We start from the raw sequence: 27,900 nt of genomic DNA on the forward strand, positions 1-27,900 counted from the left end.
TTTCTATCTATCTAGACATCTATCTGCTCTAAGTATGTAATAACAATGCCAAACTGAGTTCAAAGAGCCCTTGTGCTTTATTTTCCATTGCGCCTCACTTACTTTTATCAGGCCTGTTGGAGACGGAACAAACCCCTAACAAGATGAAAAAAGAAGAGTTTATTCCAGCGCCAGAAATGCCATGTAACTGCATGCTAATCACGTGTTACTCTGCCGCCATCTCCTGGCTCAAAGTCATGATTGCAGTTCTCAAACTGCGCACCCCACCTTTAGGAAACGCAATCATTAAAAAAAAATGGAGTTTTCATGTGACTTCATCTCCAAAGGGAATGCATCTCATTTTTATAAATTAATCTTCACATCAACAACAATATTATATACAGCATGAACATGAATGTTTCAAAGGCACTCGCGAGTAGACTGCATTAAGGAGAGAAGCGTCACCAACAAAATATCCTGTTTAACCCCACCCGGGTCACTCTATTAGGTACAGCTACTCGATCAAATAGGAGAACTGTTAAAGGCCGAAAGCGCCATCTAGCTTTCGTTTTGCCTGAATTGTAAATGATTATATTCCGTGCCGGGTTTCTCTCTCGCTGACTTTTCACATTTTGGAAGCTAAACCCCGCTGTCAACAAGGGATGACTGTATTGTAAAATCCATTGGAAGAGGGGAGACTATTACAAAGGAGGTAGAGAAAAAGAGAGAAGGAAAGAGTGAGAGAGCAAAAGAGAAGCAAACATGAGAAAGACAGAAAAAGAGAAAAAAACAGAAAAAAACAGAAAATTAAGAGAAAGAAATAGAAACGGAAAAAAATGAGAGAAAAGAGAAAAAAAACAGAGAAAATTAAGAGAAGGAAATAGAGAAATAAAGTGAGAGAAAATGTACAGTCCCTTCTCTCGGTTTCTCCATTTTCCTCATGATGAGGTTTTAAAATTTTTCCTTGCCCTCATGTAGGTTTTAGATCAGGGGATGGAGTCATAATGGTCTGTAGTTTGCAATAATTTGTGGTCTGTCCAGCCCTTTGAGACTCTTTGTGATTAAGGGGCCATACAAATAAACATGACTTGAGGTTTTTGAGTTTTTCCTTGCCCTCATGTAGGTGTTAGATCAGGGGTTGGTGTCGTAATAGTCTATGGTTTGCAATAATCTGTAGTCTGTGCAGCCCTTTGAGACTCCTTGTGATTAAGGGTGTGACAAATAAACATGGCTTGATTTGACTTGACTTGACAGGTTTTTGAGTTTTTCCTTGCCCTCATGTAGGTTTTAGATCAGGGATGGTGTCATAATAGTCTGTAGTTTGCGATATTCTGTGGTCTGTGCAGCCCTTTGAGGCTCTTTGTGATTAAGGGCCATGCAAATAAACCAGACCTGACTTGACTTTTTCCTTGCCCTCATGTAGGTTTTAGATCCGGGGATGGTGTCATAATAGTCTGTAGTCTTTCGTACTGTAGTGCAGCCCTTTGAGACTCATCGTGATCAAGGGCGTCACAAATAACCAAATGAACATGACTTATTTTTAATTTTTCTAATTATCCACCTTTCATTGTTCTATGTTCCTTTTTCTTTGTGTCGCCTGGAAAATCCGCACGGTGGACTCAGTCCCCCTCTTTGGGACACAAAGAACAATGACGGGTGGATAATTAATCATAAATAAATAGACAAAATGAAATTCAGCGAGAGAGAAACCCGGCTCTCACAAATAAAATATAATAAATTAAAAATTTCTTTGGGCTTGGTACCTCGAATCAAGTTGTGTTCGGGTTGGGTCTGGCTATAATACCCGAACTGGATTTTTTTTTAGCTCAATCCTACGTAGATGCATCTCATGTTCTGGCCCACCAGTGTATCCATTAAATAAGCCATGAACACACCTATTTAAAACACAGGCACACATTTAAAAACACACAAAAGCAAAAAATGTGTCTGTACAGACTTTTCCCAGAAACTGAAAATTAAAGTGCAACCTCATTAAAAATATCATCAGGCCCCATGGTATCCGGAATTCCTTTTATAATAAGATCTCTTTATTTCCTCAAATCGGTGGCTTGATCGTTTTATTTTATTCTATTTTCTTTTAAAAAAAAACGGTAGAGAATTTTTTGACAGGTTCTGCTGTTTTTGTCAGCAACGGCATCCGAATTGAGATCGTTCCCTCCTCCTTTTCCTACGATTTATATTTTTTACTGAGCCACCGTTTGAGGAATTACGGTAAACGAAATCCCCCAAAAATCGTATTTCTTCTGCGTCCCAAAACATAAAATTACAGTTGATATAGAACCTGACATGGATGGGATCCATGTTGGGGATCCGACCTGGAAAAATTGCAGGTACCCACAAAATTCTATACCAAAACCTGGACTCTTCGGGATCGGGGTTCGAAAGAACAAAAATCCTTGGAGAAATTGTGTTTTTTTTTTTTTTGTCATTTGGTGGTGCGTCCATTATCAGTAGCTGTACATGGACAATGGCGTCTCCTCCATCATGTCGTCCTAAAAAAGGAAAGACTGTCATGAACTGGAACCGGATCAGAACCCAAATGCGTGATGTTCCTCACACAAGCCTTTTATTTAACGGGAAATGGAGAGTCATGCACGTTAGGCAGCGGTCTGGGGTGGAAAGATGGGAAGCAAGAGGCAGACAAGATCGATACCAATGGCCCGAGTTGATATCGAACAGATGGGGTCGATACCGGACAGGACGGGACAGACAGGATAGATAATGAAAAAGGATATCGAAAATAAACAGGAGAAACTAGACGGGAACGAAAACTGGAGAGAATAATAAACAGGACAAAAATAGACGGGAACGAAACTGGAGATCGATATAAAACAGGACAAAATAGACAGGGACGATACCGGACAGGAAACGCAAGCAGGAAACTGGACAGAGTCAAAACCCAAGTCTTGCTGGTGCAGAGGTTTGTTGACCAACTGACCAACTAGACGGAAAGCCAATTTGTTAATGAGCCGCAGCTGGAGCCATTCGGGCGGGGCCAATTGGGCGCCATGGCAACCGTGACAAACACAACAATAGCGCTTGGAATAAGAGGAGAGGTGATCAAATAGATTTTTTTTTTTTATTGCTGGGGTGTCAAACTCATTTTCGCTAGAAAAGAAATCTCACCGGGTTCGAACTAGAAGGTTTAAGAGAAAGAGAGAAAAAGAAGAGAAGGAAATAGAGTGAGATTAAAAGAGTAAGAGAGAGAGAGAAGGTAAGAGACAGAAAAAAGGAGAAAGATTGAGAGAGGACAATAGAGAAAGAGAGATAGCACAAAAAAGAGAAAGGGATAAAAAAGAGTGAGATAAACAAAGAGAGAGAGAGGGATAAATTAAGAGAGAAAGAGAAGGAAATGGAGAGGGGTTAAAAAAGAGAGCAAAGGATACAGAGTAAGAGAGAGAGAAGGTAAGAGACAGAAAAAAAGGAGAAAGAGTGAGACAAACAGAGCACAATAGAGGGAGAGAGAGCGAAATAGAGAGAAAGTGTTATAAAAAAGAAGTGAGATAAACAAAGAGAGAGAGAGAGAAAGAAAGAAATTAAGAGGGAAAGAGAAGGAAATGGAGTGAGGTTAAAAAAGAGAACAAGGGATACAAAGTAAGAGAAAGAAAGAGAAGGTAAGAGACCAAAAAAGGGAGAAGGATTGTGAGTGTGAAATAAAGAGGGCACAAGAGAGAGAGACTGGGAAAAAAGGGGTGAAAAAGACAAAGAAAGAGATGGAAAAAAAGAAAGTTCATAACAATGTAAGCAAAGAAAAGACTGAGAAAAAGAGAGAAAAAAAGTGAGAACAATAGAGGGAGAGAGAGTAGAATAGAGTGGGAGAGAGCAAAATAGAGAGAAAGGGTTAAAAAATGAGTGAGATTAAGAAAGAGAGAGAGAGAGAAATTAAGAGAGAAAGAGAAGGAAATGAAGTGAGGTTAAAAAAGAGAACAAGGTATACAGAGTAGGAGAAAGAAAGAGAAGGTAAGACGCAGAAAAAAGGGAGAAAAAAAAACAAAGAAAGAGATGGAAAAAAAGAGAAAGAAGTTAAGAGAGAAAGACAATTCAAGCAAAGAAAAGACCGAGAGAAAGAAAGAAAAAATAATGAGCTTTAGAAAAAGAGAGAAAGAAAGGGAGTGACAAAAAGAGAGGAAGTGATGGAAAGAGCAAAATAGAGGAAGAGAGAGAGAAGTCCCAAAAGGTCTACTATTAATTTGCCAAGCCATATATTTTTCCAAATGAATCATGATGAGATGAGAGGCCGACTCAAAATCAGCTAGTTTTACTGTCAGAACAATCCTAAAGTTTACCTTGATTCTAGATAGTTGACATTTTTTAAACACTATTTTGTGCGTTTCTTTGAAAATAATACCGTGCTTAGAATCTACATATTAAAAGGCATTATATATTCATGCGCCTGGGTCCCTCTACACTGCCCACCCACCAGGGTCTCACAAAATGCTATGAGAAGTTATTTCGATGTGCTCTTCGGTTCACCAATCGGGTTTTTCCTCACCATGGGCAAATCCTGTAGCCTTCGGAACTCCGGCCTGTTGTCCCTTCTCCGAAGTTTGAGGAAGAGAAGCAGCGTGATGACGGCGGCGCTGATGACGAAGGCCGATACCAACCCGGCCAGCAGGGGGTCCAACGTCGGGGAGTCGTGGACGATGACGGCTGAAGGGGGACAAAAAAGATGGCCGATTTTCACCTTCCGAGGTACGGGAAAAGTGGACGGGTCTGGTCGCGAGCTTGCCTCCCTTTTCTACTCCTTTGTGTTACAAAGTTTCACTTTTCTTATTGCTCATTATGCTCGCACGCCATCTAGCGACCAGACACATACCAGTCAAATTTTACTTAAAGGGTTATCCAAATTCCAAACACACAAAATGTAAGAAAATAGTACATGTTTTGTTGCATAATATCTATACATATGTCATTGGTATATTCCAATTATTTTCCAAGATACTGCAGTTTGAAGACAGTGTGTCTCGTCTTTGACTTTCTCAGCTGTGACATCACGTGAAGAACACCAGTACCCTAGCAAGGGTTTACACGTTAACTAGTCAAAAAGGTTTTGAGTGTTTTAAGCCAAATTTTGGTAGTGTTTGTGGAGAATGCCGGTGTTGTGTCGCAGATAGGTGCAGCAACGGTACCAAAAATGGCGGGGCCAACTGGCAAAAATAACTCACAGAGAGCAAACAGTGGCTAAACCAGCAAGGACACGGCAGGCTGGACGGCTGCTGTAAAAGACTAACCTGGACTAATCGGCGGGAAAACAGGACGCTGCCCGACCAAAAGCATGCAGTGTGCAGCCAAGATAACAGGAAGCCAACAACAAAATAACCTAACATGGCAATTTCACGAACCCAGCTGTAAATATACCAAATAGTCACTGCAGGATAGCAGGATGTTAAAGGGCATGAACCGGGACTGATCGGCAAAAGAAAGCGGAACGCTGGCTGACCAAATACATGCCATAAGTCACCAGGATAACCAGGAGCCAACAACAAAGAAAACAACTACAGCAATTTCACCAACCCAGTCATAAATATACCAAATGGTCACTGCAAGATAGCAGGATGTTATAGAGGACGATCCAGGATCAATCGGTGGAAGAAAGCGGGATGCTGGCTCATCAAAAACATGCAGTAAGTAGCCAAGATAACCAGGAGCCAACAACAAAATAACCTACTACAGCAGTTTCACCAACCCCTTCGTAAATATATCAAATGGTCACTGCAGGATAGCAGGATGTTAAAGAGGACGAACCGACCCCGATCGGCGGAAGAAAGCGGGACGCTGGCTGACCAAAAACATGCAGTGGGCAGCCAAGATAACAGGAAGCCAACAACAAAATAACCTACCACAGCAATCTCACGATAGCAGGATGTTATAGAGGACAAAGAAAGAGACAGAAAAAGAGAGAAAGAGAAAGCTCAAAACAATGTAATCAAAGAAAAGACTGAGAAAAAGAGTGAGCACAATAGAGGGAGAAAGAGCAGAATAGAGAGAAAGGGATGAAAAGGGAGTGAGATAAACAAAGAAAGAGAGAGAGAAAGAAATTAAGAGAGAAATAGAAGGAACTGAGTGAGGTTAAAAAAGAGAACAAGGGATGCAGAGTAAGAGAAAGAAAGAGAATGTAAGAGACAGAAAAAAGAGAGAAAGAGTGTGAGAAATAAAGAAGGCACAATAAAGGACGAACCGGGACCGATCGGCGGAAGAAAGCGGGACGCTGGCTGACTGAAAACATGCAGTAAGTCGCCAGGATAACCGGGAGCCAACAACAAAGAAAACCCCCACGGCAACAAACACGAACCCAGCCGGGACAAAAAGCAATGAGCACGGCAGGCAGTTCGGCTAGCCAACTACTAACCACCCGAAATTTCTGATTTTATTTGTGAAGAGGATAGGTGATTTACGATAACAAATCAAAGCCTGTCATTTATAAAAAAGGAACAACACTGAATAAACATTCACATCTTTTATATTTTTGTGTCCTTTACCGTTTCGGTACGTTGAAAATAAATGAAAATTACTCAATTATTGTTGATTATTATTATTATCATAAATTATACAGTTATTATAAATGAATCAAGTAAAATATGTGCTCCGTGGATTGTTATTGCGTCCAGGATTCGACTGTGGCGGAAGGGAGAGCTAACAGCTAGGCTAACAACCCAACGTGGCGAGTCACCAACACCAGATCCACGACAACAAAGACCATTTATTCAACTGCAATTCTGATTTTGGTTTTAGGTCAATAGTTATTTTGTTACAGTCGTATATTCTCAGTCGGTAGTCACGTCACGATGCCAGTCCTTCCTTTTTATGGATAGGGGTCTGCTTCCCCACATGAAACAAATACCACTGGTTTCCATGTTTACCAATAGCAGGAGAAGCCCCCCTGATCTGACTAGGATGCAGCACCTTCATCATCTGGTCGCCGTTGTTCTTCAGCAGAAAGCGTCATTCCACTCCTCAGAGATGAGCCGAAGCTCCGCATTGTGATAATACTAATATGGGTGGGTGGGTCTTTAGTATCCGTTAACCACAAGGGTGGTGGGGGCACCATTTCCTAGAGCACGGGTGTCAAAAAGCGGGCCTGCGGGCCGGATCGGGCCCGCGAAGGGATTGAATCCGGCCCGCGAGACAACACTCAGAGAAGCGCAAGAGAAAAACAAGCTGCAGGTTGAAATATGTCAACTTGATGTTGCCAAAGAAAGGTGCCTCGTACAAAGACACTGTACTTGTATTTATTTCTCTCTCTCTCTCTCTCTCTTTTCCACCCCTTTTCTCTGTCTCTGTCTCTTTCACTCTCTGTGTCTCTCTTTTTCTCTTCCTTTGTTGCTCTTTGTCTCTTTCTCTCTCTGTGTCTTTTTAACTTCTTTTGCTCTCACTTCCTTTTCTCTCTTTTCTCTTTCTCTCTTCCTACCCATCGCGCTTTCTTTTCTCGTTTCTCTCCTGTCTTTCTATTTCTCTTTGGATTTCTTTCCTCCTCTCCCTTCCTTTTCCCCCTCTCTCACGACTTTTTATCTTTTTTTCTCACGCTCTCTCCCTTTTTTCTTTCTTTGTCCCGCCCTCTCTCCTTTTGTCTCTATTTTTCTCTTCCTTTGTTGCTCTTTTTCTCTTTCTCTCTCTGTGTCTTTTTAACTTATTTTGCTCTCACTTCCTTTTCTCTTTCTCTCTTCCTACCCTTCGCGCTTTTTCTCCTTTTCTCTCCCTTTCTTTTCACCCTCTCTCACCACTTCTCTTTTTATCTCTTTTATTTCTCACGCTCTCTCCCTCTGTTTTTCTTTCTTTGTCCCGCCCTCTCCTTTTCCCTCCCTCTTTCTCTTATTTCTTTCTCTCTCTTTTTCTTTCTCTTCAATCGACTAGTCCGGCCCCCGACAGAAAGTTTGTTCTATCGTGTGGCCCCCGAGTTCAAATGAGTTTGACACCCAGGTCCTAGAGTGTGTCTTGGGCAAGGACACCCTGGTGGCGCCCATCCCTCTCCAGGCCAAGAAATGTTCCCACCCAACTTGGAACAGGTTAGGCACCGCACGACGGAAACACGATCCGAAAATGTTGTTTTTTGTTCGGAAATAGTGTCGCGGCCCTACCCCGTGCAATGTCGTGTTGCTACGGAGTGCTGTTTTGCCAACTGGACAGTTTTCACATCACCGAGTAAAATCAAGCACAGAGGAGTGAGTCAAGCCTCTTTTCTTCTGCCGGTGGAAAAAGGCAACTCGCCACGTGCCGACTCATAAAACCACACGTGCGGTTTTTCGTTTCGTTTGACGACGTCCTCAAAATTTCCGACAAAGATCTTCTTTTTATCGTAGTGAACTCGAATTCAACCCGACCGACTCGTTTCCGACCCCCGACCACGTCTTGCTCTCCCTTTGTCAGTCGGTCCGTAAACCTCTGTTTTTCAAGGCAATCCTTTTTTCGACCCTGACTCACGCCTGTCCTGTTTTTTGCTCCCGTTAGTCTCCCGCTACTACCTGTTTTGATTTTTGACCTCGTCTGTTCTCCCGTCCCGGCTTACGACTCGTTTCTGTCCCTGACCACGTCTTGCTCTCCCTTTGTCAGTCGGTCTGTGAACCTCTGTTTTTCAAGGCAAGCCTTTTTTCAACCCTGACTCACGCCTGTCCTGTTTTTTGCTCCCGTTTGTCTCCTGCTACTACCTGTTTTGATCTCGACCTCGTCTGTTCTCCCGTCCCGGCTTACGACTCGTTTCTGTCCCTGACCACAGCTTGCTCTCCCTTTGTCAGTCGGTCTGTGAACCTCTGTTTTTGAAGGCAAGCCTTTTTTCGACCCTGACTCACGCCTGTCCTGTTTTTTGCTCCCGTTTGTCTCCTGCTACTACCTGTTTTGATCTCGACCTCGTCTGTTCTCCCGTCCCGGCTTACGACTCGTTTCTGTCCCCGACCACGTCTTGCTCTCCCTTTGTCAGTCGGTCTGTAAACCTCTGTTTTTCAAGGCAAGCCTGTCCTGTTTTTTTCCTCCCGTTTGTCTCCCGCTGCTACCTGTCTTGATCTCGACCTTGTCTGTTCTCCCGTCCCGGCTTACGACTCGTTTCTGTCCCCGACCACGTTTTGCGCTCCCTTTGTTAGTCGGTCTGTGAACCTCTGTTTTTCAAGGCAATTCTTTTTTCGACCCTGACTCACGCCTGTCCTGTTTTTTGCTCCCGTTAGTCTCCCGCTACTACCTGTTTTGATTTTTGACCTCGTCTGTTCTCCCGTCCCGGCTTACGACTCGTTTCTGTCCCCGACCACGTCTTGCTCTCCCTTTGTCAGTCGGTCTGTGAACCTCTGTTTTTCAAGGCAAGCCTTTTTTCGATCCTGACTCACGCCTGTCCTGTTTTTTGCTCCCGTTTGTCTCCTGCTACTACCTGTTTTGATCTCGACCTCGTCTGTTCTCCCGTCCCGGCTTACGACTCGTTTCTGTCCCCGACCACGTCTTGCTCTCCCAGTCCCGGCTACCGACCGGTTTTCCGTCCCTGACGCGAAAAGGTCCCATGCCAAAGAAGATCCACTTCCGTGTTCGGATCACAAGCCGAGAGCGAATACCGGCGCAGCCCTTCCTCGTTCCTTCGATAAAACTTGTGGTAAACGTTACGCGAGTGGGTCCTGTTTCCGTTCTGGTCCTGACAGATTAAAATACATCTTAAGTCGTCTTAAATCTAGGGGTTTCCCGCAAGTTGTAGCTCCAGGTCATCGGTTTTGTGGGTAAAGGACCTGGCCTTGCTGAGATACTTAAGAGAGTTGTTAGCCTAGCCTCTGAGTCATGCCTCCTTCTGGCCAAGTGTGTAGGTTTTTCTTCTCTTTCGAAGACGTCCTTGAAAATTCTCCGCCGCACCGACGGAACGATAAAATGAAAAAGGGCGGTGTCTGGAGGAGCGGACTGTGGGTGCCTAAATAATTTAGCGGGTAGATGAAGAATGACGGAACAGGAGTCCCGTGACTCGGAACAGAAGCTGTACTGTACGCGGCCTGGTGGCGACGGGACTGGCTGGCTTGCGTGTCAACAAATGAAAGGACAGCGTGGCTTTTGTCCCTCGGCCGCTCTCGGCTTCTGTCCTCATCCAAACAGTGAAAAAACCGAGGACGTATTTGGAAAGCGCTGTTAAAGAAAGCTTTTAGAAACTCTGTTTTTACACGGCTAGCCCTTTTTCGACCCTGACTCCAGACTGTCCCGTTTTTGCTCCCATCTGTCCCCCAGCTTCGACCTGTTTTGATCCTGACCACGTCTGCTCTCCCATCCCAGCTTACGACACCTTTTTGTTCCCGACTATGTCTACTCTACTGTCCTAGCTTAAGACTCCTTTGGTGCCAACTGCCTACGACTCTAAATGGCTCTGTCCCTATTTAAACCCAGTCTTGTGACTCTCCGGTTGTCAGTCCGTCTGCAAATCTCTGTTTTTACACGGCTAGCCTTTTATTCAACCCTGTCTCACGCCTGTCCCGTTTTATGCTCCTGTTTGTCTCCCGCTACGACCTGTTTTGATCTCGACCACGTCTGCTCTCCCGTCCCGGCTTACGACCCATTTTTATCCCGACGACGTCTACTCTCCTGTCCTGGCTTAAGACTCCTTTGGTGCCAACTGCCTACGACTCTGATTGGCTCTCTGTCCCTATTTAAACCCACTCCTATCTGTCCCCTTTTGTCAGTCCATCTGCGAACCTCAGTTTACACTAGGCAAGCCTTTTTTTACCCTGACTCCCGCCTGGATTTCGACTCGGTCCTGTTCCTGTTGGTATTTCCTGTCCGGTATTGTTCTCGTTTATTTTGTCCTGTTTAGTATTGGTTTCCAGTTTTGTTCCCGTCTAGTTTGCCCTGTTTAATTTCGATATCCTGTTTTGATATCAATCCTGTCTGTCCTGTCCTGTCCGGTATTGACCCCATCTGTCCGATATCTGCTCAGGCAATTGGTATCAATCTCGTTTTGCCTCTGGCTTTGTCACGGTTGCGTTTATTTTGTCCTGATTAATATCAGCTTCCAGTTTTATTTCTGTCTTTTTTTGTCCTGTTTATTATTTTCTCCAATTTTTGTTCCCGTCTTGTTTCCCCGGTTTATTTTCGATATCCCGATTCCTTATCTATCTTGTCTGTCCCGTCCTGTCCGGTATCGACCCCATCTGTCCGATATCAACTCGGGCAAGTGGAATCCGTCTCGTCGGTCTCTGGCTTCCTGGCCTTCCCCACCAGACCAGCTTCCTAACGTGCATGACTCCCCATTCCCCGTAAAATAGGCCTGTGTGAGAATGTCACGCGATTGGGTCCTGATCCTATCCTGGTTCTTAACATCTCTCGGGGGCAATCAGTAGGAGTCGGTGACGTTTCACACGATGTGTTGGCGTCATTTTTACGCACTTTAAAAACCTAAAACTTGATGATTGCGTGGTCTTTCGAGTCAAGACTTTTCAAGGAATTCATCCGACCTTCAAGCATTTTCCCGACCTTGAAATCCAAGCATTTTCAAGGAGTTCAAGCACCCGTACGTCCCCCTGACTTACTGTCCCCCTTGTTGAGCTGCGACGGGGTTCCCGGATGCGTTTGGGTCCGCGTGGACGTGAGCGTGGGTGGAGCCACCGTGGTCTTCTGGGTGACTGCGCTAGAAGTCCTGTGCAGCGTGAGAGTCGTCCTCTGAGTCGTTTCTCTGGAGGAAGCGGTCGTTTGGCGAGCCGTGGTCGCAACCGTTAGCCGGACGGTGGTTTTATGCGTCGTGGTGCCGGACGCGGTCGGGGACAGGTGAGGATGCGTTTCCTGGGTGGTGGTCGGGATCGTTGGAGTGGCGGGGACAGGAATTGAGTGCGAAGTGCTGTGGATTCGGTGAGGAGTCGACGCGTAAGCTTTGCCGGGGAAATCAGTCGGCATCGACTCGACGTCGTCGGTCAGGTTGGTGGCGCTTCCTGGGACTGCGGTCGCCGAGGACACCGCCATGACAGAGTCTACGAAAGAGAAGATTTATTTTTAAGGCTGCAACAACTCATCGATTGATTCGGACCGATGATTTACTTGTTCAATGTCGAATGTTTCTCTCAAATGCTACCTGGTGCCTGACCATTTGTGCCATTTTGACTCATTTTTCAATGTAGTTCTGGTGCTCTATAGCACAGGTGTCAAAGAGGCGGCCCGTGGGCCAGATCAGGTCCGTTAAGGGATTGAATCCGGCCCGCGAGACAACACTCAAAGAAGCGCAAGAGAAAAACAAGCTGCAGGTTGAAGAATGTCAACTTGATGTTGCCAAAGCTAGGTGCCTTGAACAAAGACACTCTACCTGTATTTCTTTCTCTCTCTTTCTTTTCCACCCCTTTTCTCCCACTCTGTCTCTCTCTTTCACTCTGTGTCTCTCTTTTTCTCTTCCTTTGTTGCTCTTTCTCTCTTTCTCTGTGTCTTTTAACCTCTTTTGCTCTAACTTCCTTCTTTCCTTTTCTCTTTCTCTCTTCCTACCCTTTGCGCTTTCTTTTCTCTTTTCTCTCCTTCTGTCTTTCTATTTCTCTTTGGATTTCTTTCTTCCTCTCCCTTTCTTTTCCCCCTCTCACATGACTTTTTATCTTTTTTTCTCACGCTCTCTCCCTCTCTCTCTTTATCTTTCTTTGTCCCGCCCTCTCTCCTTTTCCCTCCCCTTTCTCTTATTTCTTTATCTCTCTTTTTGTTTCTCTTTAATCTACTAGTCCGGCCCCCGACAGAATGTTTGTTCTATCGAGTTAAAATGAGTTGAAAATGAAAGAAAACGAGAGAGACGGAGAGAGCGTGAGAAACAAAAGATATAAAAGTCGTGAGAGAGGGGGGAAAAGAAAGGAAGAGGAAGAAAGAAATCCAAAGAGAAATGGAAAGACAGAAGGAGAGAAAAGAGAAAAGAAAGTGCGAAGGGTATGAAGAAAGAAAGAGAAAAGGGAAAAAGGAAGTTAGAGCAAATGAGGTTAAAAGACACAGGGAGAGAAAGAGACAAAGAGCAACGAAGGAAGAGAAAAAGAGAGACACAGAGAGTGAAAGAGACAGAGACAGAGTGGGAGAAAAGGGGTGGAAAAGAAAGAGAGAGAGAGAAATAAATACAAGTACAGTGTCTTTGTGAGAGGCACCTGGCTTTGACCACATCAAGTTGACATATTTCAACCTGCGGCTTGTTTTTCTCTTGCGCTTCTCTGAGTGTTGTCTCGCTGGCCGGATTCTATCCCTGATCTGGCCCGCGGGCTGCCTGTTTGACACCTGTGTTTTAGAGTCTTTTTATAAAGGGGAGTTTTGGAGCGAAACCAAGGCGTTACAAGAAGGAACGTCGAATGAAGCAGACATGCTTTTAGGCGTATTTTTTTAGGTAAAAATCTGTCCGCATCATCCTGTGTTTTAGTTTTCAGGTATCTTGTTTCTGCGGTGAGTAGATCTGGACTCGAATGCCTTTCTTGTCTCTATTCTCCCTCTTTGCCCGTCCCGCCTAATCCGTTTATCGGCACGTCATCGTTTCCCGGATAATGAACTCACAGCCAACGACTTACCGGTGGGCCGACTCGTCCGCCGCCCCGTGTTGGCGACATCTTGACGCGGCGTGGAATGGTTTCCAGTAGAGGGAGCCGAGTTTTTGGGCAGGATCATCGTTTGATTCCCGGTGAGTTCCGCGTCTCGTTCCGGTTGCTCCTGATCTAAAGGGGTGCAAACGGAATCGGAGGAACGGTTATTTGGATTCCGTGGCGACCGCCCTGCTCGAACGCAGCACGAGGGCCAATCAAAAGCCTCAGAAGGACAGGTTTTATAGCGATTAATATTGATATGTATCTCCCCTGAGTTTAAGGTCTCCGACGTGGTGTCTGCAGGCACCGGAGCGCCCTCTATGGACAGTTGGGGTGCCTGCGGACCAATTCTGGAAACAGCTGACCAGTGTTGGGTCACTCTCTCTTTCCCTATCTCTACCCATCCCTCTCCATACATATATATATTTTTCTTTCTCCTTTCTGTTCTCTCTTTCTCTCATTCTCGACCCCTTCTTCTACTCTCTCTCTCTCTCTCTCCCTTTCTCACTCTCTTTCTTTCTAAATGTCATTCTCTTTTTTTTTCTCTCTCTCTCTCGTCTTACCTTTTATCTTGTTTTCTTTCACCCGTGCTCTCATTCTCTCTCCCTTCCTCTCTGTTTCTTTCTACTTTTCTCTTTCTTTTATTCCTTCTCTCTCATTCTCTCTTCTTCTCTTTCCCTATCTCTACCGATCCCTCTCCATACATATACATCTGTCTTTCACCTTTCTGTTCTCTCTTTCTCTCATTCGCTACCTCTTCTTTTCTTCTCTCTCTCGCTCTCCTTTTCTGTCTTTCTTTCTAAATTTCATTCTCTCTTCTCTTTCTTTCTTGTTCTACATTTTCTCTTGTTTTCTTTCACCCGTGCTCTCATTCTCTCTCCCTTCCTCTCTGTTTCTTTCTACTTTTCTCTTTCTTTAATTACTTCTCTCTCACTATCTCTTCTTCTCTTTCCCTATCTCTACCCATCCCTCTCCATACATATACATCTTTCTTTCACCTTTCTGTTCTCTCTTTCTCTACCTCTTCTTTTATTCTCTCTCTCTCTCCTTTTATCTCATTCTTTCTAAATTTCATTCTCTCTTCTCTTTCTTTCTCATTCTACATTTTTATTGTTTTCTTTTACCCGTGCTCTCGTTCTCTCTCCCTTCCTCTATGTTTCTTTCTACTTTTTTCTTTCTTTTATTCCTTCTCTCTCATTCTCTCTTCTTCTCTTTTCCTATCTCGACCCATCCCTCTCCATACATATATATCTTTGTTTCTCCTCTCTGTTCTCTCTTTCATTCTCTACCTCTTCTTTTACTCTCTCTCTCTCTCTCTCTCTCCTTTTCTCTCTTTCTTTATAAATTTCATTCTCTCTTCTCCTTCTCTCTTGTTCTACCTTCTCTCTTGTTTTCTCTCACACTTGCTCTCATTCTCTCTCCCTTCCTCTCTGTTTCTTTCTCCTTCTTTTTTCCTTTCTCTCTCTCTCTCTCTCTCTCTCTCTCATTCTCCCCTTTCTCTCTCTATTTCACTCTCATTCTCTCTTCTCTCTCTCTCTCGCTCATTCTCCCTTTCCGCTCTCTATTTATTTCTCTCTCAGTCTCCATTTTCTCTCTATTTATTTCTCTCTCATTCTCTCTCTCTTTTTCCCCCTTTTTTAATCTCTCATTCTCTCTTCTCTTTCTTTCTCGTTCTACGTTTTCTCTTGTTTTCTTTCACACGTGGTCTCATTCTCTCTCCCTTCCTCTCTGTTTCTTTCCCCTTTCCCCTTTCTTTTGTTCTTTCTCTCATTCTCTCTTCTGTGTCTTTCTCTCGCTTCAGTTCTCCCCTTTCTCTCTATATTTATTTCTCTCTCATTCTCTCTTCTCTGTCTCTCTCATTCTCCCTTTTCTCTCTCTATTTCTTTCTTTCTCATTCTCTTTCTCTGTATTTCTCTCTTTTTTCCCTTTTTTAATCTCTCATTCTCTTCTCTTTCTCTCTCGTTCTACCTTTTCTTTGTTTTCTTTCACACAGGCTTTCATTCTCTCTCCCTTCCTCTCAGTTTCTCTCTCTCTTTCAGGCTTTCTTTTTTTTCTTCTTTCTCTCTCTTTATTTCTCTCTATTTTCCTTTCTCTCCTGTTTTCTCTATCTTTTCTCCTTCTTTCCATCTTTCTCCTTCCAATAATGAACCTGGTAATAACACAGTAACGACATAGTAAGTAGTACAACTTATTATTTTGGAATCTTTTCAAAAATGTATATCAAACCGGGTGGCCTTTGCGCTAATTAGCGGCAAATCAAGCTCTTTGCTAGAAAAAGGTTGGAGAGCCCGGATCTAGAGTATTACCTGTACATTCTGTCTTCTTTTGAAAGTGGGGAAGTACAAATAACTGTAAGCGGAAGAGTACAAATAGGCCACCACATCCTTTCTCTGCGGTTGTGTTAAGAAAGGATGACATTGACACCAAACGGGAGACCCAAAAACACACAAGATAGGCCTTCAATGGATACTTACCGTATTTTCCGCACTATAAGGCGCACTGGGTTATAGGGCGCACCCCCAAAAAATAGTTTTCGGTCCTATACTTTCCATACATAAGGCGCACCGGATTATAAGGCGCTACAATGGGAACGTGGACAAAACAGTCAGATGATTCAGTCTAACTGATTACACCCTTAACATTCCCAAAGCTTGCAAAGACGCAAATACGTGCGGATGCAGTGTCCGTACCATGTCACTCAAATGCATCGTTCCATCATTCGGAAGGTTCAAGTCTTGGGATTCAAGAAATGCCAACCATTCCTTAGTTTCTGTTTTCTTTTTCGCTCGCAACTTTACTGTGCATATGACACTAAACACTAGGAATTGAGTTTAATTTAAAAATAGACACTCCATTCCATCCATTATCTGCACCGCTTATCACAGAAACATCAAGTTCAGTCTGAAACAAGATACACGGAAAATATATAGCCGGAGTAGCTCACCGAAGTCGTTGTGTTCAATAATGATGTGCAGCCATGGTCCTCTTATATCCGTGAGTGTAGTAAATCCAGGAGAGTAAAATATTTACAAATACAGAATAGTAAAAAATGCTTTCTGTGTGCCGTCAGCCACGTGCTATATGCATTCATCTTTTTTGGCCAATCGCAGGCTTTGTTTTGCCATCCAAGCCAATGCCAGCCTGTAAATGATAAAAAGGATCCGCCTCTTGACCTCCGAATAACTTTAGCCAATAGTGATCGATTCAACTGATGATTGACACATTGGTTAGCCAATGAAACGCCGGTAAATAAATCCCAACATACACCGCGGACTACTTGGCGTTCGGGGGAAAATCGAGTCGGCGGCTGCAAGTTAGTTGGAAAACTTAATGTTGATCCATATATAAGGCGCACTGTATTATAAGGCGCATGGTCAGCTTTTGAAAAACATAAAGGCTTTTAGGTGCGCCTTATAGTGCGGAAAATACGGTAATAGAATTGAGCTCAGTCCCATTACTTCCCCTTCCCCTCGATTGTACCCCTTTACTCTAGCAAAGCGCATCCACGATGAGGGGAAGAAAATCCTAATAGTCCGCAAAGAATAGCGTAAGTTGCAAGAGAGAGGGACACAAGAGAGTGAACATTGAATAAAGTACAAAGTACTACAAAAAAGGAAATCTTTTTTCATGTCTCCAATGAAAATACTACTAGAAATACGACAAAATGACTACGAAACTAAATATAAAATTCAGTGCTTGAGAAAACGAAGACTTAATGTATTATTTTCCTTTATTCCATAAGGAAAATACTATAGAAATACTACAAAAGTACTACTACAGCAATGCTAAGATGGAAAAATACAACTACAGATATAAAAATAAAGTAATATTACAAAAATACTACTATGGAAATACTAAAGAATTACTCCAGAAATACTACAGACAAACTACAAAATACTTAAATGGACAAACTTCAGAAATACTTCCACAGAAATACTAAAAAAAACACGAATACTATAATACAAAAGTGCTACTAGAGAAATATTACAACAAGAATACTGCAAAAAAACTACAATACAACAAAGCTACGTCGAAAATATTCCAACAAAAATTCTACAACTACAGTATTATTACAAAAATAGTATACAAAAACACTACAAAAATACAACAGATATACTACAAAACTACTACTAAAATACTACAAAAATAGCTCAAAATTAAACTACAATAACAACAAAAGTACCACAAAAATATTAAGTAAATGTTGCAAAAATGTTTCTGCAAAAAAAAGAAAAATGACAGAAATACTGCAAAATACAAGTTCAGTAAAATTACAAACTTACTACATAGAAACACTACTAAATACTACATATATTCTACAAAAGCACTACTAAGGAAATACTACAAAAATATTTCTACAAAAATATTAAAACAAGAATACTACAAAAATACAACTACAGTGACATTACAAACATACCACTACATAAAAACAACAAAAATACTACAGATACACTACAAAAATACTACTAAGGAAATTCTATAAAATATTACTAGGGATATACTATAAATTAAGCTATAATAACTACAAAAATACGACTAAAAATATTATATACATATTTTACAAAAATATTAGAACCAAAATACAACTACAGTAACATTACAAACATACCACCATGAAAATACAACAAAAATACTATGGACATACTATAAAAGTACTAATAAGAAAATAATACAAAAATACTACTAAGGAAATACTACAAAATACTACAAAATAATGGTACAATTACTACAAAATACGACTGAAGAATTCTATAAAAATACTACTGAGGAAATACTACAAAAATATTACTAAGGAGACACTATAAATTAAACTATAATAACTACAAAAATACAACTAAAACTATTCTAAACATATTTTACAAAAATATTACAACCAAAATACAACTACAGTAAAATTACAAACATACCATCATGAAAATACAACAAAAATACTACGGATATACTATAAAAGTACTACCAAGAAAATACTACAAAATCACTACAAAGGAAATACTAGAAAAATACTACAAAATAAAGGTACAATACTTACAAAAATATGAATAAAGGAATTCTATAAAAATACTACTTAGGAAATACTACAAAAATATTACTAAGGAAACACTTTAAATCAAACTATAATAACTACAAAAATACAACTTAAAATATTATAAACATATTTTACAAAAATATGAAAACCAAAATACAACTACAGTAACATTACAAACATACTACCATGGAAATACAACAAAAATACTACAAAATAAAGGTACAATACCTACAAAAATACGACTGAAGGAATTCTATAAAAATACTACTTAGGATCTACTACTAATGAAATACTATAAAAATACCAAGTGTGACGTATTAAAGCATCGTTGAAGAAGGATGGCGGAATTCATGTCAGTTTACAGCGGCCCATTGACACAAAGAAAATCTAATCTAAGTATGTGTTAGCAGCAGGATAGCAACTTTTGTTTTAGTCATGAAAGTCAGAGGTCATGGAAAAATTGGCCTTAAAAGTACTTGGAAGGTGCTTGAATTTGAACCGAACCCTGTCTTTAGGCTCTTGCTTATCGAGCAATTGCGATTTCCCTCTCCATGGGAAATCCGTTTTGTTTTCCCCGTCCTCCCACTTTCCCGCTTGAAGCGTACCAGAAGGCTAACGAAATGTGATTAGCGCCGGCTAGCTCATTAGCGCCGTCCCTTCCGTGACTGCGACCATCACTCAAGTAGGAACTGTGAATTGTGCGGACTATCCAGTCCGAGCCACTGATGGTAAGATATATTTTTAGCCGGAATATGTCGTAAATATTTCATGCTATCGCTTCGTCAAGATCCACCTTCTTCCACCGACCTCACTCGTCATTTTTTTAAAAGAAATACTCTATTTTTGGGACTATAAGGCTAAAAAATTTTACCTAAAAAAATACGCCTAAAAGCATGTCCGCTTCATTCGACGTTCCTGTAATGCCTTCGTTTTGCTCCAAAACTCCCCTTTATAAACAGACTCTTAAAATGATTCCAAATATGGTAGTTAGGCTCTGACTGTCAGAACCAGAACAGAAACAGGACCCAATCGCGTGACTTTCTCACACAAGTCTTTTGTGTTACAGGAAATGGGGAGTCATGCACGGGCTGGCGTGGAAAGATGGGAAGGCAGAGATCGACGAGATTGATAACGAATCAGGATAACAAAAATAAACAGGAGAAACTAGACGGGAACGAAAACTGGAGAAAATAATTAACAGGACAAAAACGGGAACAATACTGTACAGTAAATACAAACAGGGACAGGACTGAGTCAAAACCCACGTCTTGTGGGGCAGAGGTTTGTTGACGGACTGACAAAGGAAAAACGAGAGCACTGCGCTTAAATAGACGGAGAGCCAATCTGTTAACCAGCCGCAGCTGGCACCACACGGGCGGGGCCAATTGGGCGCCATGGCAACCGTGACAAAGCCAGAGGCCGACGAGATTGATACGAATCGGTCGAGCAGATATCAGACAGATGGGGTCGATACCGGACAGGACGAGACAGACAGGAATGATATCAGGCACTGGAGACTAGAGTCCGATAACAAGAAGGACGAGATAGACAGAAACGATACCAGACACTAAAAATCGAAATTAAACAGGACAAAAATAGACGGGAACGATACCGGACAGGAAACACAAGCAGGAAACGTCAAAACCCACGTCTTGCGGGTGCATAAGTTCGTTGACGGACTGACTAAGGGTGAATGAGAGCACTGAGCTCAAATAGAAGGGAAGCCAATCTTTTAACGAGCTGCAGCTGACGTCACACGGGCGGGGCCATTTGGGCGCCATGGCAACCGTGACAGGTATTGTTATTTTATAGATTTTATCGCATCATTTCACGTCACACAGTGAAATAAAATGGGCAGAGAAATTAGTTTTGGTCTGGAGAGCGGCTTTGGTGTCAGGACCAGAACAGAGACAGGACCCACTTGCGTACGTTTCTCTCAGTTTTATTTGGAAGAAGGGAAAGGATTGCAAAAATGATCTGGTGATTGCTGGTCGCGGGGAACAGGTTGCTCCGGACGCGGAAATGAGACTTCCGTGGCGAGCGACGGCGGTGTCGGGAACGGAAAAAACTGGTCAGTAGCCCAGACAGGAGAGCAAAAAACGTGGTCAAGATCAGAAAACAAGTCGAAGCCGGGAAACAGACGGGAGCCAAAGCAGGAGCGGGTCAGGGTCAAAAAGCTTGCCTAGCGTAAACTGAGGTTCTTAGACGGACTGACAACAGGTGACAGACACATTTTTGACTCAAAATATATATGGTGTGGCTCTCGAAAATCAAAAATCCAAATATTTGAGCTAATATGCCTCTGAGGGTCAAACTCATGGCTCGCATGCCAAACGTGGCCCGCCGCATCATTTTATGCGGCCCTTCTGACGAAAGAACACCGAAACTCCTAAGATGGCGTTCGGAGCCGAAGCTAAACTAAGTTACTGAAGAAAAATTTCCCGCTTCGAAGATTGCAGCAGCATGTCGGTACATGTCAGGTTTTATGCGGACCCACCCGGACTTCGCACGCCGGAGTAACACTAGTTCTCTGTACTCCCTGACCCGGTTCTGCACACTCGCAGAGCATCAATATACAAAAACTCAAAAGTCTCTCAGAGGATCCGTCAGGTTGCAGTACAAGGACGCTCTTATACTGGAAGGCAGCTACATATTTAGCCGGGAGTTCAACATAACAGCTTACGTTTACTCCATTGCGTCCAATTTGGATGAAGTCCTTGAAAATGCTTGGGATTGTTGCCATCGCCATGTTGCTGGGCAGTGGAATTCTAGATACCACGCAATAAATAAAGATATATTTTTTTTAAAGTGTGTGAAAAGGACGCCGACATGGATTGTCATCATGGCGATGTCACTGCCCCCTACTGGTCGCACCCAGGAGGACAGCTCTATTTGGAAAACCGGCTCTTTTTGGCTCAGATCGCTGAGAAGAGCCGTTTCGGCTCCCAAACGACTCCTCGGATTTTTCATTTTTTTTAAATCATATATTATCAATAAAATTAAAACTTTATGGCACGATTACTGATGTGACTCAGCTGTGCCCGCTCCTTTGGCGCCAACGGTTGCGGGCTCTGATTGGGTCCCGATCAGTTCTTGTACCCAGTCCTGTCTGCCCCCTTTTGTCAGTCCGTCTGCGAAACCACAGTTAACACTACGCAAGCCTTTTTCGACCCTGACTCCCACCTGTTTTTTGCTCCCGTCTGTTTCCCGGCTTCGACCCATTTTCTGATCTCGACCACGTTTTTTGCTCTCCTGTCCCGGCTAGTGACCCGTTTTTTTCCGTTCCCGACAGCGCCATCGCTCGCCACGGAAGATCCACTTCCGCGTTCAGAGCGACCTGCAACCACCGGATCGTGGGCGCAACCCTTTCTCTCTCTTCCAATAAACGTAACGCAATTGGGTCCTGTTCCCGTTCTGGTCCTGACAAAAAGTATCTCGAAGCTTGAAAAAGGTTGGAAATCTGCGGTTTAATGCCTGTTATTTTACTCTACGATGACCATTATTCCTTCATGGGCTATTTCTGTATTAAACGCAGGGAAAAAGTCTAATCTTGACAGAAGAACATTTCCTTCTTTCGTTTGGACGAAAATAAAAATGTGAGAAATAGGAAGAGTGTTAATGAACTGCCACGCGTCTGGGTCCCCTTAATGACTCTAAATGCTTCCCGGCTGGATTTCAGTTCTTATCAGTGGCGCTTCTGCACTAAACTAGGCGAGTGTACAACCCCAACAAGGTCCCCTTCCCCAGCAACTAAAGTGCCAAGAGACTTATTTAGATAGATAGATAGATACTTTGTTCATCCGCTTTGGGAAATTCACATTTCCAGCAGCATCCCTGAGCTGAGAACAATCGAGAACAATCGAAAATAACACGGGAGCTGCTGGAGTGGCTGCCATTCGTGACGGCGCCGATTTACCACGAGATACAGAGGTGGATCTATTTGTCAAATGCTTAAATAAAAATAGAAATACCCTATATTCTTAAAAATGGCAACTATTCATCAAAACATGCTTAAATGATGATACAAATGTACCAGGTGTCAGGAACCAGAACAGAGTCAGGACCCAAACGCGTGACATTCTCACACAAGCTTTTATTTTACGGGAAATGGGGAGTCATGCACGTTAGGCAGCAGTCTGGCGTGAAATGATAGGAAGCCAGAGGGCGACGAGATCGATACCAATTGCCCGAGTTGATATCAGACAGATGGGAGCGATACAGGACGGGACAGACAGACAGGATAGATTACGAAACAGGATATCAAAAATTAACAGAACAAACAAGACAGGACCGAAAACTGGGGCCCATCAACGAACCTCTCCCCCGCAAGACGTGGGTGTTGACTCGATCCTGTTTTCTGTTGGTATTTCCTGTCTAGTATTGTTCCCGTATATTTGTGTCCTGTTTACTTTCGGTTTCCCGTTTCTAATTTTTGTCCTGTTTATTATTCTCTCCAGTTTTCGTTCCCGTCTAGTTTGTCCTGTTTATTTTCGATATCCTGTTTTGATATCAATCCTGTCTGTCCCTTCCTGTCCGATATCGACCCCATCTGTCCGATATCTGTTCGGGCTATTGGTATCGATCTCGTCAGCCTCTGGCTCCCTGTCTTTCCACGCCAGACTGCTGCCTGACATGCATGACTCCCCATTTCCCGTAAAAGAAAAGCTTGAGTGAGAAAGGTCATGCGTTTGGGTCCTGATCCTGTTCCGGTTCCTGACATCAGGGAGGAAATCTGGACTTTGCTTGATGTGATCTTCCTCAGGAATGCATTTGTTTACGCATCTCCTCGTGAGCTGAAATTGATTTTTCTCGTTGTGATCTCATTGAGTATTCCACTCTAAGAAGCAAAGCGATAGAGCTATCAGAGTCACTTAAGGCCTTTTAAGACTCTAAACAGGGTTCCTACACCTTCCTCGGATAAACTCAAGCACTTTTAAGGACTTTCAAAGCCAGGATTTCTCCATTACCATCAAAATGTTAAACGGATAATCAGTGCAGAAACAAAACAGTAAATAACGTAAACAATCTAGTCAACGGACCCTGATTGGCTGTTGGACTCTTTTTAAACTCCCGTCTTCCTGAACACACTCGTCAGATCGTCTGCAAACCTATGCTACATGCTAGGCAAGCTTTTGTGACTCTCCCACTCTATCCTGCCCTGTTTTCTGTCCGATTCCCGTTGCCGACCTCTTTTCTGGACCCGTTTCTGCTTCGCTCCCCCGTCCCGGCCATCGACCTGTTTTTGCCCGGTTTCCTGCCTCATACCTGTTGCCGACCTCTTTTCTGGACCCGTTTCTGTTTTGCTCCCCCGTCCCGGCCATCGACCTGTTTTTGCCCGGTTTCCCGCCTGATACCTGTTGCCGACCTCTTTTCTGGACCCGTTTCTGTCCTGCTCCCCCGCCCCGGGCATCGACCTGTTTTGCCCTGTTTCCTGCCTGATACCTGTTGCCGACCTCTTTTCTGGACCCGTTTCTGTCTTTGCTCCTCCGTTCCGGCCATCAACCTGTTTTGCCCTGTTTCCTGCCTGATACCTGTTGCCGACCTCTTTTCTGGACCCGTTTATGTCTTTGCTCCTCCGTCCCGGCCATCGACCTGTTTTTTCGCTGTCTCCGACTACCCTCGCTCGACTCGGAAGTGCCACTTAGCGTTCCAGCTATCTGCTACCTGTGACCGACGATCATTGGGTCGTGGATGCAAGTCCTGTTCTCCTACTAAATAAAACTGAGTAAAACGAACGCAATCGGGTCCTGTCTCCGTTCCTGGACTGTGACAGGTCCAGCTCAGGATAGAATTGTTTTCTCCCAATTACTTCACACAGGACATGGGCCAAATGTGTCCCCTGTTAAAGTGCATAGTAGTAACAGGGGGGACAGAAATAGGGGCCACGTTTTTGTCACGACCAGGCAGGAATCAGAACCCAAAAGCGTAACGTTAACCACAAGTTTATTGATAGAAAGAGGAAGGGTCGCTGGACGCTCACGCAATCAAATCGTGATCCGAATACAGAAATGGATCTTCCGGAGCGGGAGATGGCAATGTCAAGGACAGGAAAAAACAGGTCGATAGCCGGGACAGGAGAGCCAAAACGTGGTTGGGACCAAAAACAGGTCAGAGCCGGAGACAAACGGGAAGATCAGGAAAGGACAGGTGGAAACACAGGTGCAAAAACGGGACAGGCGGGAGTCAGGGTCAAAATGCTTGCCTTGTAACAACACAGCTTTGCTGACGGACTGACAACCTGAGAGTGACATGACTGGGCTTTAAAAAGGACAGAGAACCAATCAGGTAGCACGCAGCGGCTGATGCCAAATGAGCGAGCACGGGTGATACTAATCGGTAATCATGACAGTTTTATGCTCAGTCCTGAGGTCACAAGATCAAACCTTCCTGTGTGGAGTTTGCATGTTCTCCCCGTGAGTGCGTGGGTTTCCTCCCACATTCCACAAACATGCATGTCAGGTTAATTGGCAGGTCCGAATTGACCCTAGGTGGGAATGAGCGAGCGAAATGTCTGTCCCTGTGTGCAAGTTTAGAGTGTCCCCTGCCCACTGCTCGAAGATAGCTGGGATGGGCTCCAGCACCCCCGCGACCCTACTGAGGATAAACGGTGCAGAAATTGGATGTCTTACAGTACTTTGTACTACATAAATCTAGTGTTTTGGGCAAGGGTAATGGGTTCAATTTCCAGACAACCCATTGCCCGACTATCGCTGGGATGGGCTCCAGCATCCCCGAGACCCTACTGAGGATAAACGGTGCAGATGATGGAATGGACATGAGGTGAGGGATATCTCATGAAGGCAATACAGAAATGATGTAAAACATTGTCTTACTTATATTTGTAACATAAGTCAATCAAAAACATGATTTTAGTGTACTTGTACTACTGTTATTTACAATTAATTACAAGTTCAAGGTGTCCCCTGCCCACTGCCCGAAGATATGGGATGGGCTCCAGCACCCCCGCGACCCTACTGAGGACAAGCCGGATGGATAATGGACATATTGGCGTGATAGGCAAGAAAATCTATTAAAAAATAAGTACAAGCAAATGTTGACACAAACTAGAAGAGGTTATGTCCCTGGGAATAACAAGAATGACCCATCAGAGTTGCGAAGTTATTCCGCGAAACATTTTATCGACACGAAGTCATTTTAAAAAAAGTTAACGCGTTACTTCAGGGTTTGGTTGCAAAATGACGCATACTTGCGCCTACTTACACTCCACTGCTGCAATTTAACGAAAGAGATCCGTTACCCCCCCTAAAAGTGTGTCTTACCGTGTTCTGCGGACCCCGTATGAAGCAGCAGCACGACGCCCATGTAGATACACGTTCTTAAATCCATCGCCATGTTTTTTTCTTCAAACTATAATCCGAGTTAACTGATTAGTGTACTGTGATCTGCGGGTACTGCGATATGATGTGATCGAAAATTTTCTTCTTTTTTGCTCTCTCTCTCTCTTTCTCTCTCTCTCTCTCTGGAAACAGTGCCACGTGTTCCCGGTTCCAAAATAGCCCGCTTAGCTCACGCCTTCGTCAGTCACGAGTCACGACTCACCGCCCCCCCGGAAAATAAGATTAATCCAAATTAATTACCCGTTAAAAATAAATATACGGCGTGTGGTCGTCACGCTGGAACTACAATACCCATAATGCCACGTCGTTACTCAGCACGCGCGGTGTGTGCTTTAATGTTTGTTGTTGTTTTACAAGCGAGTGACACGAAAGTAAATACATTTTTCACGCTTTGTCTTACCAACGAAGGCACGAGAGACAACACAAAGTGTTTATTGTTGTTTTATTTATTTAAGCAAATCCCCTGTGCGATTCTAAGTGCCTCTATTTTCATTTCCGGTTGTGTCATGTCAAGGATTGGCCACACAGTGCCGCTGTTGCCCCGGGTTGACGTGTGCTGTGGTTGCTTAGCTACAGCTGTTTAAAAGCTTTATTTAAAAAAGTGTTTTTGTAAATACAAAATAAAATAGGGTGGATTTTAGGTTCAGGGTGGGGTTGGGCACACTACGGCCTGCGGGCCACACGCGGCCCGTCAGGCTTTTTCATCCGGCAAACGAAAATGGTCGAAATAGAAGGACAATATATGTAATATTGAATACAGTAGTACTCATAAAAACTGGATTTTTAGTGCCCCAATGTCCCCATCGTTCCTTTGTGTTTCTGGAACAAAGTACTACGACTGGAATACTGCAAAAATACGACAAAATGAATACAAAACTAAATATCAAATCCAGAGATTGAAAACAGGGAGTTTATATATTATTTAGTTTTGGTTCTGATAGGAAGAAAACAGAACATGAATACTACAAAATACGACTACAGTAGTACAACGGAACAAAAGTACTACTACATAAACATTACAACAGAAATATTACAAAAATACAATTAAACTAATGTTTTTGAAAAACTAAAGAAACATGACAAAGATAATAACATTGAAAAACTTCAAAAATACTTCTTTAGAAATACTACAGAAAAGCACTACATTAATACCATAGTACAAAAATACTGCTGCATGAATATTACGACAGAAATACTACAAAAATACAACGAAATTAATATTTAAAAAAACTAAAGAAACACGACAAAGATAATAACATTGAAACACTTCAAAATACTTCTTTAGAAATACTACAGAAAAGCACTACAGTAATACTACAGTACAAAAGTACTGCTACATAAGTATTACGACAGAAGTACTACAAAAATACAGAAACACTACAAAAATGTGACTACAGAAATTGTACAGAAATACTAAAAAAATAGAACTACCAAAATACAAAAAAAATAATATCGAAAGCATGCAAGGAATCAAATGGACTGAACCATTTCAAGGCTGTGGACTATTTCCGACACTGGCTGGTTCCTATTTTTGTTTTGTTTTACTTGTTTAAAAGAAATCTAGTGTTTTTCATCGTCTTTAATTAATTGGAAGAAAGAGAGTTTTATAAATGTTATTGTTTTTGGGGGTGCCTGGTTTGAATTTGGAGGTGCTTGAGCACCACCCAAAACGGGCTGAAAGAACGAACGAGAAAGAAAGAAAGAAAGAAAGAAAGAAAGAAAAAAAGAAAAGGGATAAGAAAGAGAGTAGGAGAGCGAAAAAGAGGAGACATAGATAGAAATAAAGAAATAAAGAAAAAGGATAAGAAAGAGTAGGAGAGAGAAAAAGAGGAGACATAGAAAGAAATAAAGAAAAAGGATAAGAAAGAGTAGGAGAGAGAAAAAGAGGAGACATAGAAAGAAAGAAAGAAAGAAAGAAAGAAAGAAAGAAAGAAAGAAAGAAAGAAAGAAAGAAAGAAAGAAAAAGGATAAGAAAGAGAGTAGGAGAGAGAAAAAGAGGAGAAATAGAAAGAAAAAAGAAAGAAAGAAAAATGATAAGAAATAGAGAGTA

At 42.8% G+C, this 27,900-nt stretch overlaps 1 protein-coding gene across 2 annotated transcripts; it reads right to left on the bottom strand.

Annotated features, from left to right (window-relative positions):
- Nucleotides 1-3: 3 nt before the first annotated feature.
- Nucleotides 4-25,967, bottom strand: LOC148355955 (uncharacterized). 2 transcript variants are annotated; one of them, XM_088349912.1, is made up of 5 exons: nt 25,773-25,967; nt 13,455-13,598; nt 11,475-11,909; nt 4,493-4,650; nt 4-2,507 (listed from the first exon to the last, which is right to left on the bottom strand). In XM_088349912.1, exons 1-5 carry the CDS (start codon nt 25,843-25,845, stop codon nt 2,493-2,495), a joined length of 825 nt encoding a protein of 274 aa, XP_088206038.1. In that variant the 5' UTR covers nt 25,846-25,967; the 3' UTR covers nt 4-2,492. The 2 variants fall into 2 exon arrangements, with proteins under 2 accessions (XP_088206038.1, XP_088206037.1); XM_088349911.1 differs by having other exon boundaries at nt 4-2,492; nt 25,773-25,966.
- Nucleotides 25,968-27,900: the final 1,933 nt, after the last annotated feature.

This window comes from Urocampus carinirostris, chromosome 12, assembly GCF_059441175.1.
Source record: "Urocampus carinirostris isolate Australia breed hairy pipefish chromosome 12, RoL_Ucar_1.0, whole genome shotgun sequence".
Classification (NCBI taxonomy): Eukaryota; Metazoa; Chordata; class Actinopteri; order Syngnathiformes; family Syngnathidae; genus Urocampus; species Urocampus carinirostris.